Below are 15,756 nucleotides of genomic sequence, written 5' to 3' on the forward strand. Positions count from 1 at the left end.
TTTTTTACAATACAGTTTGTTTTTAGACTACAGAGTTCGTTCTCTCTTAGATGTAGATTGCTGCAGCAGGAATCATAAGTGGACAACTGGGCTCCTGTAAAAGCCTGAATGACCAAGTAAACTAATTCAGTGTTTCTCTTTTCCTATGTTCTTAATAGGAAACTATTTTGTTTGTGTTATGAAAGTACTTCTATTTTTTAATATTTTTTAAGGACTCGTGTTTAAAGATAGTGGCGATGGATTCATTTGGGATTGAAGCGATTCCATAGGTGTTGGACTTTTTTTTTTAAATGGTCATTGGAAGGACTTTGGGGCTTCCTTTAAAAACATACTTACTGGAAGTTGTATGTCTTCAGCTAAGTAAACAGCAGGTGTCTTCTGACTAGGGGAGTTGTTTACGGAGAAGTGACATGTCAAGACTTATGGTGGTCAAGAGTTGGGCCAGAATTTTACGCCACCCCAACGAGCGGGGTGGTGGCAGGGGTGTGGCGTAAAATGGAGCGGGAGACTTTCCCGACCCACTCCCACTGCCCTTTACACAACCTAATCAAGGCCCTTAAGTGGCTTCTGAAAAGCCCCCCTTTCCCCCAGCCGACTGGTTACCGCCGACGAGGCAACCAAAATTTAACTACCGGCTCCATGTCTTCCTCTGCGGTTGGCTGGGCTGCAGTCCCAGCAATGGCCACCGCTCCCAGTGGCGATGCTGGGACGAAGAGCTGCCGGCCTGCTGGTTGGCCGGCAGCTCAGTGAAGCAGGACTTACTCCCACAAATGCAGACCTCAGGTTTACTAGTCCAGGATATTATTGTGATAGCCGTATGGAAGGGAAGAATGAGATAAAACAATGTGTACTGAACATGTGAGCAGTATCCATTTGGTATATTTTCCATTGCTTTTGTGTGTTTTCAAATACAAAAACGAAATGTCGTACAAGATATGCACCATCTTTGTTTGGGATAGCTGATCTATCAGGTTGCCATGACTAACAGCTTCTGCATCCCGAGATACGCAAGAAAAATTAATCAGAGTTCCTGCTTCTAATGATTGCTCAATGGTCCCTGCTGGCCATGCACACCTGCAGATGTTGCCCTGGTGGTTAAGTAAACTGTCAACATTCAACTTCGAGGTTTATCCCTCAAGTGTGTTGTAGCAACTGTGGCCTTCCAATGTCTGTGCAGTTTCACCCAGTAAGAGCTGAATTCCAAGCAACTGGATCTTTAGTACCACAGAGTTAAATACCAGCGTCTGTGGATCATTAGTACCACAGAGTTAAATACCAGCGTCTGTGGATCATTCGCACCACAGAGTTAAATACCAGCATCTGTGGATCTTTAGTAACTCAGAGTTAAATACCAGCGTCTGTGGATCATTAGTACCTCAGAGTTAAATACCAGCGTCTGTGGATCATTAGTACCACAGAGTTTAAATACCAGCGTCTGTGGATCTTTAGTACCACAGAGTTTAAATACCAGCGTCTGTGGATCTTTAGTACCACAGAGTTAAATACCAGCGTCTGTGGATCATTAGTACCACAGAGTTAAATACCAGCGTCTGTTGATCTTTAGTACCACAGAGTTAAATACCAGCGTCTGTTGATCTTTAGTACCACAGAGTTAAATACCAGCGTCTGTGGATCTTTCGTACCACAGAGTTAAATGCCAGCGTCTGTTGATCTTTAGTACCACAGAGTTAAATACCAGCGTCTGTGGATCATTAGTACCACAGAGTTAAATACCAGCGTCTGTGGATCATTAGTACCACAGAGTTAAATACCAGCGTCTGTTGATCTTTAGTACCACAGAGTTAAATACCAGCGTCTGTTGATCTTTAGTACCACAGAGTTAAATACCAGCGTCTGTGGATCTTTCGTACCACAGAGTTAAATGCCAGCGTCTGTGGATCATTAGTACCACAGAGTTAAATACCAGCGTCTGTGGATCATTAGTACCACAGAGTTAAATACCAGCGTCTGTGGATCATTAGCACCACAGAGTTAAATACCAGCGTCTGTGGATCATTAGTACCACAGAGTTAAATACCAGCATCTGTGGATCATTAGTACCACAGAGTTAAATACCAGCGTCTGTGGATCATTAGTACCACAGAGTTAAATACCAGCGTCTGTGGATCATTAGTACCACAGAGTTAAATACCAGCGTCTGTGGATCTTTAGTACCACAGAGTTAAATACCAGCGTCTGTGGATCATTAGTACCACAGAGTTAAATACCAGCGTCTGTGGATCATTAGCACCACAGAGTTAAATACCAGCGTCTGTGGATCATTAGCACCACAGACGTAAATACCAGCTCAATGAGGCCATAACACAAATACTCTGAACTTAGGAAGTAGAATTTTCATATCAGCAGCAGTAGGGTTGCCCTTGAACTTGTGATTTACCGGAACAGTGCAGAGTGAGTGCATGGATCCCACACTGTACCTGACCGAGGAATGTTTGGCTCAGTAAATTGGACTTATTTTGTTTCATAACACTGGCCACCAAATTTACTTCACAAAAGAAAGACTTAATTTGCCTGGTATTTTTTGAATATGTACCCTAGATTTGAAGTGATTTGCTTTCAACATTGTAAATTAATTTGGGCATCAATATTTTCCATCTTTCCAACAGGTAAGGATGTATTTGAGGCCTTTTATAAGAAAGATTTGGCTAAACGCCTCCTGGTAGGAAAAAGTGCTTCTGTGGATGCTGAGAAGTCGATGTTATCGAAACTGAAGCATGGTATGTCTGCACAGCTACTGCTCAACTCTGACATGGTCTTGTTCCTTCTTCAGCAACTATTTCTATGAAATCAGAAATGTCTACAGTTCTCTGACCATTTCTTGTTTTGTTCTTTAGAATGTGGTGCTGCCTTCACCAGTAAGTTAGAGGGAATGTTTAAAGACATGGAACTCTCAAAAGACATTATGGTACAGTTTAAGCAGGTAATCTCGAACTCTGATTATTTTTGCTGATTTTTTTCCCCTTCCTTTTCTCTCCAAACCTTTTATTTCCTTCCAACCTCCCTCTCCCCTCTACCTGCCCCAAGAAAGATCCATCCATGGCTTACTCTGGAAGTTAAGGATAGTATTTGATTAAAAGAAGAGGCTTATAATGTTGCAAAGAATAGTAGCAAGCCTGAAGATTGGGATTGTTTTAGAAGCCAGCAAAGGGTCACTAAAGAGCTGGTAAGGGAAAAATAGAATATGAGGGTCAACTGCCTAGGAATATTAAAACGGATTGTAAGACCTTTTACAAGTATATAAAAAGGAAGAGAGTAACTAAAGTAAATGTTAGTCCCTTAGAAGCAGAGACAGGAGAAATTATCATGGGGCATGAGGAAATGGCAGAGACATTGAACAAATATTTTGTGTCTGTCTTCACAATAGAAGACACCAGTTTCATATCAGAAATAGAAGGTTAACCAAACAAGTGAGGAAATTAAAGTCATTAATATTGGTAGAGAAAATGTATTGGAGAAACTTAAGGGACCAAAATCCAAAAAATCCCCTGGACCTGATGGCCTACATCTGAGGGTTCTAAAAGAGATAGCTGCAGAGATAGTGGGTGCGCTGGCTCTGATTTTCCAAAATTCCCTGGATTCTGGAACAGTCCCAGCAGATTGGAAATGTAACACCGCTATTCAAGAAAGAAGGAAGAGAGAAAACGGAACTACAGCTTGACATCAGTCATCGGGAATGTGCTGGAATCTGTTATCCAGCAAGCTAACAATACACTTACAAAATCATAGTATGATCAGGCAATGTCAACATGGTTTTATGAAAGAAAAATCATGTTTGACAAATATATTTAGAGTTTTTGAGATTGTAACTAGTAGGGTAGATAAAGGGGAGCTAGTAGATATAGTGCACTTGGATTTCTAAAAGGCATTCGATAAGATGCCACACAGAAGGTTAATAGGCAAGATAAGGGCTCCTGGAATAAAAACAAGAAATGCTGGAAATACTCAGCAGGTCTGGCAGCATCTGTAGAGAGAGAAGCAGAGTTAACGTTTCAGGTCAGTGGCCCTTCTTCAGAACTGGCAAATATTAGAAATGTGAAAGGTTATATGCAAGTAAAGCGGGGGTGGAGCAAGAGATAACAAAGGAGAAGGTGTAGATAGGACAAGGTCACAGAATAGCTGACCAGAAGGTCATGGAGCAAAGGCAAACGATATGTTAATGGTGTGTTGAAAGACAAAGCATTAGTACAAATAGGGTGTTAACGGACTGAAAATTGAACAGCCGCAAGTACAAACATGAAAACAAAACAGTGGGTAAGCAAACTGAACAAACTAAAATGAAATAAAATAAAATAAACACAAAAAAAAATAAAAAAGATGAAATAACTAAAAATAAAAGTAAAATGGGGGGGACCCGTCATGCTCTGAAATTATTGAACTCAATGTTCAGTCCGGCAGGCTGCAGTGTGCCTAATCGGTGAATGAGATGCTGTTCCTCGAGCTTGTGTTGATGTTCACTGGAACACTGCAGCAATCCCAGGACAGAGATGTGAGCATGAGAGCAGGGGGGAGTGTTGAAATGGCAAGCAACCGGAAGCTCGGGGTCATGCTTTCAGACTGAGCGGAGGTCTTCCACAAAGCGGTCACCCAGTCTGCGTTTGGTCTCCCCGATATAGAGGAGACCTAATTGTGAGCAGCGAAGGGCTCCTGGAGTTGGGGGTAATATATTAGCATGGATAGAGGATTGGTTAACAGACAGGAAGCAAGGATCAGTGCTGGAGCTTCAGCTATTTACAATCTATATTAATGACAGACAAAGAAACAGAGAGGAATGTTTGCTGACGATACAAAACTAGGTGGGTATGTTAGCTGTGAGGAGGACACAAAGGCTGCAAAGAGATATAGACAGGTTAAGTGAGTGGGCAACAAGGTGGAAGATGGCATATAATGTAGGGAAGTGTGAGGTTATCCACTTTGGTCCAAAGAATAGAAGTGCAGAATTTTTTTTAAAAGGCGTGAAACTTGTAAATGTTGATGCTCAGAGAGACTTTGTCAGAAAGTTAACATGCAGGTACAGCAAGCAATTAGGAAGGTAAATGGCATGTTGACCTTTATTGCAAAGGGATTGGAGTACAAGAATAAAGAAGTCTTTCTACAATTGTACAGGGCTTTTGTGAGACTCCACCTGGAGTACTGTATGCAGTTTTGGTCTCCATTTTTAAGGAAGGTTCACTCAATTGATCCCTGGGATGAGGGGGTTGTCTTATGATGAGAGGCTGAGTAAATTGGGTCTATATTCTCTGGAGTTTAGAAGAATGAAAGGTGATCTCGTTGAAACTTACAAGATTCTGAAGGGGTTTGACAGGGAATCTAGAACACGGGAGCACTGTCTCAGGATAAGGGGTCGATTATTTAGGACTGAGATGAAGAGAAACTTCTTCACTCAAAGGGTTATGAATCTTTGAAATTCTCTACACCAGAGGGTTGTGGATGCTCCATTATTGAATAGATTTAAGGCTGAGATAAACAAATCTCGAGATCAAGGGATATGGAGAGTGGGCAGGAAAGCAGAGTTGAAGCCCAAGATCAGACGTGATCATATTGAATACCGGGGCTGGCTCGAAGGGCCATATGGTCTACTCCTATTTCTTATGATCTTGTGTTCTCCCCTCCCCTTGGCCCCCCCTCCCCCCCCCTTTGTCTTTCCTCCTCTCCCCTCTGTCTTTCCTGTGTTCCCCACTCTTTACCTCTGCCTTCCCCTTTGCGTGTCCTCCCCGCCCCTCTTGCCGCATGGGCGCTGTACCAGTATGACCAAAGCAGGCTTCAGGAACCGTAACCATGAATTTAAAGGGTGATTGTTAGCAGGCTGAGCTCAATCGTCAGTACCCCTGACACCCAATGTATGCTGAATGTCCAGCAGAGGCCACTAGTTGGCACTTGGGAGCAGGAAGGTTGCTCTGATCTTCCATCCCTTTCTTGGCCCAGAAACATAGCTTAATTTCAGTTTGTCAATGGTCAGTTAATTAAGCGCAAATAAGCAATGAATGTGGGAACTTGCTGGTGTCATAGGATTCAGTGAACTTAACTATTGAGTGAAAGCTAAGACTTAAGATATCCTGCTTTTAATTTGGGCATGATTGATCATGGGTGTAATTAAAGTTAATATCTTCAATTGTGTGCTTTTGAGTATTTCTAGCTTTATTGCAATGTAAAGCAATGACACTGCAGAAATTGGATTGAGAATTTATAATTCAGAAGAGAAATTCATGCTCATTGGTTCAACCTCCATAAACTAATGACCGGGCACCCATTGGGATAGGGGAAGCAGGGGCTGGGTCAGTTTCTTTTTAAGCCAGGACTGTGATCCTCACCTGGACATAAAGGTTCATAGAATGGTTATAGCACAGAAGGAGGCCATTCAACCTGTCGTGCCTGTGCCAGCTCTTTGCATGAACATATCAGTTAATCCTGCTCCCCAGCGCTTTCCCCATAGCCCTGCAATTTTTTTCTCTTCAGGAATCTGCCTCCACCACTCTCAGGCAATGCATTCCAGATCTTAACCACTCGCTGCGTAAAAAGGTTTTTCCTCATGTCACCGTTGTTTCTTTCGCCGATCACCTTAAATCAGTGTCCTCTGGTTCTCGACCCTTCCACCATTGGAGGCATTTTCTCCCTATCTACTCTGTCCAGACTCCTCATGGTTTTGAACACCTCTACCAAATCTCCTCTCAACCTTCCCTAAGGAGAACAGCCTCAGCTTCTCCAATCTATCCACGTAACTGAAGTCCCTCATCCATGGAACCATTCTTATAAATCATTTCTGCACTGTCTCTGAAGCCTTCATATCCTTCCGAAAGCATGGTGCCCAGAATTTTACACAGTACTCCAGTTGAGGCTGAACTAATGTTTTATAAAGGTTCACCATAACTTCCTTGCTTTTGTACTCCATGCCTTTTTAACTGCTTTCTCAACCTGCCTTGCCACTTTCAACAATTTGTGCACATATATGCTCATATGCTCCCAGGTCTCTCTCTTCCTGTACCCCTTCTAGAATTACACCCTTTGTTTTATATTCCCTCTCCTGATCGTCTTACTGAAATATGTACCTTCAACTTCTCTGCATTAAACTTCTTCTGCCACGTGTCTGCCCATTCAACCAGCTCGTCTGTGTCCTCTTGACATCTATCACTATCCTCCACACAGTTCACAAAACTTCCAAGTTTTGTGTCAGCTGCAGATTTTGTAATGGTGCCTTGTACACCCAAGTCTAGGTCAGGAATATATATCAAGAAAAACAGTGGTCCTAGTACCAACACCCTCATCAGCCCTCTCTGTTACTTCATCAAAAACCTCAATCAAATTAGTGAAACATGATTTGCCCTCAACAAATCTGTGCTGGCTTTCCTTCATTAATCTACACTTGTCCAAGTGACTGTTAACTTTGTCCTAGATTATCCGTTTTAAAAGCTTTCCCGCCACTGAGGTTAAACTGATTGGTCTGTAATTGCTGGGTTTATCCTTATGCCCTTTTTTGAACAAAGGTGTGACATTTGCAATTCTCCAGTCCTCCAGCAGCACCCCTGTACCTAATGAGGATTGGTAGATTATGGCCAGTGCGTCTGCAATCCACTCTTATTTCCCTCAGTGTCCTCAGATGCATCTTGTCCGGTCCTGGTGGCTTATCAACTTTAAGTACAACCAGCCTATCTATTAACTTCTCTTTATCAATTTTGAGCACATTCAGTGTCCAAAACACCACCTCTTTCACTATGACTTCAGCATATTCTTCTATGGTGAAGACAGATACAAAGTACTCATTTAGTACCTCAGCCATGTCCCCTGTCTCCTTGTGTAGATTCCCTGTTTGGCTCCCAGAAGGCCCCACCCGCCTCATACTACCTTTTTACTATTTGTGTCTGTAGAAGACTTTTAGATTCCTTTTATAAACAAAGAACAGTACAGCACAGGAACAGGCCATTCGGCCCTCCAAGCCTGCGCCGATCTTGATGCCTGCCTAAACTAACACCTTCTGCACTTCCGGGGCCCATATCCCTCCATTCCCATCCTATTCATGTGTTTGTCAAGATGTCTCTTAAACGTCGCTATCGTATCTGCTTCCACCACCTCCCCTGGCAGCAGGTTCCAGGCACTCACCACCCTCTGTGTAAAAAAACTTGCCTCGCACATCCCCTCGCACCTTAAACCTCGTAACTGACTCTTCCACCCTGGGAAAAAGCTTCCGACTATCCACTCTCTCCATGCCGCTCATAACTTTGTAAACTTCTATCATGTCGCCCCTCCACCTCCGTCGTTCCAGTGAAAACAATCTGAGTTTTTCCAACCTCTCCTCATAGCTAATGCCCTCCAGACCAGGCAACATCCTGGTAAACCTCCTCTGTACCCTCTCCAAAGCCTCCACGTCCTTCTGGTAGTGTGGCGACCAGAATTGCACGCAATATTCTAAGTGTGGCCTAACTAAGGTTCTGTACACCTGCAACATGACTTGCCAATTTTTATACTCTATGCCCCGACCGATGAAGGCAAGCATGCCGTATGCCTTCTTGACTACCTTATCCACCTGCGTTGCCACTTTCAGTGACCTGTGGACCTGTATGCCCAGATCTCTCTGCCTGTCAATACTCCTAAGGGTTCTGCCATTTACTGTATACCTCCCACCTGCATTAGACCTTCCAAAATGCATTACCTCACATTTGTCCGGATTAAACTCCATCTGCCATTTCTCTGCCCAAGTCTCCAACCGATCTATATCCTGCTGTATCCTCTGACAATCCTCATCATTATCCGCATCTCCACCAACCTTTGTGTCGTCCGCAAACTTACTAATCAGACCAGCTACATTTTCCTCCAAATCATTTACATATACTACAAACAGCAAAGGTCCCAGCACTGATTCCTGCGGAACACCACTAGTCACATTCCTCCATTCAGAAAAACACCCATCCACTGATACCCTCTGTCTTCAATGACCGAGCCAGTTCTCCTCTGATCCCGTGTGACTTCACCTTTTGTACCAGTCTGCCATGCGGGACCATGTCAAAGGCTTTACTAAAATCCATATAGATAACCTCCACTGCCCTTCCTTCATCAATCATCTTTGTCACTTCCTCCAAAAACTCAATCAAATTAGTAAGACATGACCTCCCCTTCACAAAACCATGCTGTCTCTCGCTAATAAGTTTGTTTGTTTCCAAATGGGAGTAAATCCTGTCCCGAAGAATCCTCTCTAATAGTTTCCCTACCACTGACGTAAGGCTCACCAGCCTATAATTTCCTGGATTATCCTTGCCACCCTTCTTAAACAAAGGCGCAACATTGGCTATTCTCCAGTCCTTTGGGACCTCACCTGTAGCCAATGAGGATGCAAAGATTTCTGTCAAGGCCCCAGCAATTTCTTCCCTTGCCTCCCTCAGTATTCTAGGGTAGATCCCATCAGGCCCTGGGGACTTATCTAACTTAATGCTTTGCAAGACACCCAACACCTCCTCCTTTTTGATAATGAGATGACTGAGACGATCTGCACTCCCTTCCCTAGGCTCATCATCCACCAAGTCCTTCTTTTTGGTGAATACTGATGCAAAGTACTCATTTAGCACCTCGCCCATTTCCTCTGGCTCCACACATAGATTCCCATCTCTGTCCTTGAGTGGGCCAACCCTTTTCCTGGTTACCCTCTTGCTCTTTATATATGTATAAAAAGCCTTGGTATTTTCCTTAATCCTGTTTGCCAATGACTTTTCATGACCCCATTTAGCCCTCCTAACTCCTTGCTTAAGTTCCTTCCTACTGTCATTATATTCCTCAAGTGCTTCATCTGTTCCTAGCCTTCCAGCCCTTACAAATGCTTCCTTTTTCTTTTTGACTAGGCTCACAATATCCCGCGTTATCCAAGCTTCCCGAAACTTGCCAAACTTGTCTTTCTTCCTCACAGGAACATGCTGGTCCTGGATTCTAATCAGCTGACGTTTGAAAGACTCCCACATGTCCGATGTTGATTTACCCTCAAACAGCCGCCCCCAATCTAAATTCTTCAGTTCCTGCCTAATATTGTTATAATTAGCCTTCCCCCAATTTAGCACCTTCACCCGAGGACTACTCTTATCCTTATCCACAAGTACCTTAAAACTTATGGAATTATGGTCACTGCTCCCCCACTGAAACTTCAACCACCTGGCCGTGCTCATTCCCCAATACCAGGTCCAGAATGGCCCCATCCCTAGTTGGACTATCTATGTATTGTTTCAAGAAGCCCTCCTGGCTGCTCATCACAAATTCTGCCCCATCCAAGCCCCTAGCGCTGAGTGAGTCCCAGTCAATATAGGGGAAGTTAAAATCACCCACCACCACAACCCTATTACCTTTACATCTTTCCAAAATCTGTCTACATATCTGCTCCTCTACCTCCCGCTGGCTGTTGGGAGGCCTGTAGTAAACCTCCAACATCGTGACTGCACCCTTCCTATTCCTGAGCTCCACCCATATTGCCTCGCTGCATGACCTCTCTGAGGTGTCCTCCCGCAGTACAGCTGTGATATTCTCCTTAACCAGTAATGCAACTCCTCCACCCCTTTTACATCCCCCTCTATCCCGCCTGAAGCTTCTAAAGCCTGGAACATTTAGCTGCCGCTCCTGCCCTTCCCTCAACCAAGTCTCTAATTACAACAACATCATATTTCCAAGTACTAATCCAAGCTCTAAGTTCATCTGCCTTACCTGTTATACTTCTCGCATTGAAACAAATGCACTTCAGACCACCAGTCCCGCTGTGCTCAGCAACATCTCCCTGCCTGCTCTTCCTCTTAGTCCTACTGGCCTTATTTACTATGTCCTCCTCATTTATTTCACTAGCTGCCCTACTGCTCTGGTTCCCACCCCCCTGCCACACTAGTTTAGACCCTCCCGAGTGACGCTAGCAAACCTTGCAGCCAGGATATTTGTGCCCCTCCAGTTAGATGCAACCCGTCCTTCTTGTACAGGTCCCATCTGTCCCTGAAGAGAGCCCAATGGTCTAGATATCTGAAACCCTCCCTTCTACACCGGCTGCTCAGCCACGTGTTTAGCTGCACTGTCTTCCTATTTCTAGCCTCACTGGCACGTGGCACAGAGAGTAATCCAGAGATTACAACCCTCGAGGTCCTGTTTTTTAGCTTATGTTAGCTAACGTACCATCTTTGTCTCTCTGATTTCCTTTTTGTACTTCTCTGAAATGTCTGTATTCAGCCTGGTTCTCACTTGCATTATCAACCTGTCATCTGTCATAAACACCCTTTTTCTGCTTCATCTAACTCTCTATCTCTTTCATCATCCAGGGAACTCTGGCTTTGCTTGTCCTATCATTCCCCCTCGTGAGAATGTACCTCGACAGTACCCAAACCATCTCCTCTTTAAAGGCAGCCTGCATTGTTCCAATTTGTTTTGTCTCCCAATCTTTGTTTCCGGTTTACCTGGGCCAGATCTGTTCTCACCCAAATGAAATTGGTCCTGCTCCAATTAATTATTTTTACCCTGGATTGCTCCTTTTCCTTTTCCATAGCCAACCTGAACCTTATGATACCATGATCACTGTTCCCTAAATGTTCCCCTACTGACACTTGATCCACTGGACCCACCTCATTCTCCAGAACCAGAACCTCATTTTTACGTTCTGAGGCAGCGACTTGCACTGGAGCATAGATCTCTCAGTACCATCTCACCCAAATAGCCATTCTTCAGCCTGTGCCAACATGGTCCTGTCCTCAGCTGATGTGAACACTGGTCATCATCTGCTGACATGCCTCCAAACGAGCAGCAGCACCAATACTTGCTGATACACCTCAAAAACAAATCACTGAACAAAGGAATGAGTCATTTCTGTATTACGTCGTGCGTTTTTGAATATATAAGAAACATTTCCTGAGGGAAGTGTAACCCCGATCCAAGATTCAAAATGGTTTAATTTCTACATTGTAAGTTTATCTGAGTATCAATTTTTTAATTTCCTGTATAATTGCTTCCTCTTTTATGCCCCGATTTGGGCACAAAGTGATAAGAGTGGGACTGGCCCGAGACTATTTCTGGCCCTGATGTAGGACAGATCAGTAAGCATGCAATGGACTTATTCTCATTCCCTGTTGTTGGTTCAGCCCAACTGGACCACGTGTGATGCTCTTAGCTCAGTGGTCATCTGGTGCAGATGGCACAGTAGCAAGTGCACCACCATGATTCGCAGGGCAAGGAGATGACGGGAGATCCATGTCTGCATCTCTCTTGCCAAAGGACTGCTCGATTTTTGTCCCTGGATAGAGGGCATGTTGGTCCAGAGGCTCAGTCCTTTCCCCGGCTGCACATTGCCTGTGGAATGAACACAGACAAAATTTCAGTGCACTTGCGTCATAGTTTGGGGGAAGGATAGATAAATAAGGCATCCAAATTCAGAGAGCTTTGGTCTGACATGGTTACTTGCAGCGCTAACAGATGCATTGACTATCTCATAAATTAAGAGGAATTGCTGGTGATTTTAGCCACTGCAGTCACTTCCCTTCTTTATTCCCTCACTAGCCATTTATTATTTGCAAATAGTACATACTGATGTGGCAATTTAAATCTGGTCTGAAGCTGAGTTAAGGATCTGCCACCATTTCTTGTGCTGGATTTGTAGTTGGTATTATGTACTTGGGCATAGACAAATGCTAGCCTGTACTTAATAGAGCTTGGATAGATGGCAGTCTATCTTCACTCCTCCCACTCAAAGTAAGGCTCATGTACCAGCATCAGTTTTGATGATCAAGCCTCTTAGTCTTTTTAATTTGTAAATGCCGGTTTTACCGTCTACTTTTGAAACAAGGCTGGTGGCATTTTTGACAGCTATACATGTTCCTAATGTGCAAATTTTCTCTCCATCTTTTCAGTATATCCAAAATCAGAATGATCCAAGCAAGATAGATCTTACAGTCAACATTCTGACAATGGGATACTGGCCAACATACACCCCCATGGAAATACATTTACCTGCTGAGGTAGGTGCAGTCTGACTATGATCAGTCCATTCTACATTCATAGTCCTAATTTGTCAATACAGACATCTGCAACATATGGCAAAATCCACAACTGGGTTATGAAAGTTCCCTAAAAACTTATATTTGTTAAGCCATGGATACCAGGCTGGTGGTGGTCCACAGGGATCAGAGCTGGGACCACCACTGTTCAAAATTTATTTAAACGATTTGGACATGGGCTCAAAATTTGAGGGTGACACCAAATTGGAGCATAGAGGTAATGCTGAGGAAGACTGCAACAAAACACCAGAAAACATTAATAAACTTACTGAATGGGTGTGTAAATAGCAAATGAATTTCAATATAGCGAAGTGTGAGGTGATGCATTTGGGTAGGAAGAATAAGGAGGGCACATACACCTTGTGTACAAAATAGGATAGAGGCTCAAAGGGATCTGCGGGTACCAATTCATCATTAAAAGTAGCAATGCAGGACCGCGAAGCCATGAAAAAAATTCCAACAAAGCACTGGAGTTCATTCCTAGAGGAATAGAATTCAAAAGCAGAGAAGCTATGTTAAACTTGTAGTTGTGGTTGTTGGAGGTCAATCATCTCAGCTCCAGGACATCAGTGCAGGAGTTCTTCAGGGTAGTGTCAATCATAAGGTCAGAAGTGGGGATGTTTGCTGATGATTGCACAATATTCAGCACCATTAGCGACTCCTCAGATACTGAAGCAGTCCGTGTAGAAATACAGCAAGCCCTGGACAATATCCAGGCTTGGGCTGATAAGTGCCAAGTAACATTCGTGCCACACAAGTGCCAGGCAATGACCATCTCCAACAAGAGAGAATCTAACCATCTCTCCCTGACATTCAGTGGCATTACCGTCGCAGAATCCCCCACTATCAACATCCTAGGGGCTACCATTGACCAGAAATGAGCTGGAGTAGCCATATAAATACCATGGCTACAAGAGCAGGTCAGAGGCTAGTAATTCGCCTCCTGACTCCCCTGTCCACCATCTACAAGGCACAAGTCAGGAGTGTGATGGAATATTCTCCGCTTGTCTGGATGGGTGCAACTCCAACAACACTCAAGAAGCTTGACACCATCCAGGACAAAGCAACCCACTTGACTGGCACCCCATCCACAAACATTCACTCCCACCACCATCGACACACAGTGGCAGCAGTGTGTACCATCTACAAGATGCACAGCAGCAATGCACCAAGGCTCCTTAGACAGCACCTTCCAAACCCACGACCTCTACCACCTAGGACAAGGACAGCAGATGAATGGGAACATCACCATCTGCAAGTTCCCCTCCAAGTCACACACCATCCTGACTTGGAACTATATCGCCATTCCTTCACTGTCGCTGGGTCAAAATCCTGGAACTCCCTTCCTAACAGCACTGTGGGTGTACCTACCCCACATGGTCTGCAGCGGTTCAAGAAGGCAGCTCACCACCACCTTCTCAAGGGCAATTAGGGAAGGGCAATAAATGCTGGCCTAGCCAGTGATGCCCACATCCCATGAATGAAAAAAAAACTTGTATAGAACCTTGATTAGACCACACTGAGTACTCTGCATAGTTTTGGTCTCCATATTACAGAAAGGATAATAAAGCTCTGGGGAAAGTGCCAAATGTATTTACAAGGGTGATAACAGAACTGAGATTATAAACAACAGGAAAGATTTAACAGGCTGGGGCTCTTTTTTTTCTAGAAAAGAGAAGACAGAGTTGACCTGAAATTATGAAGGGGTTTGATAAGGTAGATGTGGAGAAAATGTTTTCACTCGTGAGGGTGTCCAAAATTAGGGTCCATAAATATAAGACAGTCACTAATAAACCCAATAGAGAATTCTTTACCAGAGAGTGGTAGGAGTGTGGAGCCCTCTACCACATGGAGTAGTTGAGGCGAAGAGCATAGGTGAGATTATGGGGAAGCTAGATAACTACATGGGGTAGAAAGGCATTGAAGGTTTTGTTGATGGAGTTAGAGAAAGTAGAGTGGGAGAAGCTTGTGTGGAGCATAAACACCACACTCTGTTGGGCTAAGCATTGTAGCATAGCCGGACTCTGCCCCTGTCACAGCTCATCGGCTGCTGAAACCCTTAACCATGGCTTTGTTACCTTTAGACTTGACTATTCCAATGCTCTTATGGCCAGCCTTGCATCTACCACCCTCTATAAACTTGAACTCATCAAAGCTATACTATCCGTATCCTGTTCTGTTCATCCATCATCCGCTAATGCACAATTTACAAATTTCTCAACCTTGTTTTCAAATCCCTGTATAGGTCTCCCCTCCCTATCTCTGTTACCTCCTCCGGCCCTGTAACTGTCCAAGATTTCCGCATTGCTGCAATTCCAGTCCCTTGCACGTGTCCCAATTTTAATCGCTCCAACATTGGCAGCCATGCCTTCAGCTGCCTGTGCCCATAGCTCTGGAATTCCCTCCCTAAACCTCTCGCCTCTCTACCTCTCTCTCTCCTCCAAGAAGTTCCTTAAAAGCCACCTCTTTGACAAAGCTTCGGGTCATCTACCCAAAAGGACACAAGCTCCAATCTTCTCTTTTTCTAAAAGATTTCAGCTCCTTTTATTTAAATAAAAAATAAATTCCCCTCTGGCTTAGTGAGCCCCACACATCAGTTCCAGCAGCTAGAGAGAGAAAAACTTTTCCAACTTCTCCCAGAATCTTGAGAGTGACTTTGTGGCAGAGATGTATAATTTAAAAAGAATCCGCAAGCAAATCAGGAACAAGCTGAGATCAATTTCACTGAAGGAAGGGCAGAGGGGGT

At 44.0% G+C, this 15,756-nt stretch overlaps 1 protein-coding gene across 1 annotated transcript in view; it reads left to right on the top strand.

Moving 5' to 3' along the window:
- The window catches only part of LOC137374296 (cullin-4A-like), a 91,045-nt gene that overhangs the window by 60,702 nt on the left and 14,587 nt on the right, over positions 1-15,756 (top strand). The window contains exons 13-15 of the mRNA XM_068040118.1: positions 2,628-2,738; positions 2,856-2,941; positions 12,864-12,971. Coding sequence (XP_067896219.1) covers positions 2,628-2,738; positions 2,856-2,941; positions 12,864-12,971 — 305 coding nt within the window. The remainder of the gene's footprint in view (positions 1-2,627; positions 2,739-2,855; positions 2,942-12,863; positions 12,972-15,756) is intronic.

Source organism: Heterodontus francisci, chromosome 10, assembly GCF_036365525.1.
Source record: "Heterodontus francisci isolate sHetFra1 chromosome 10, sHetFra1.hap1, whole genome shotgun sequence".
Lineage (NCBI taxonomy): Eukaryota > Metazoa > Chordata > Chondrichthyes > Heterodontiformes > Heterodontidae > Heterodontus > Heterodontus francisci.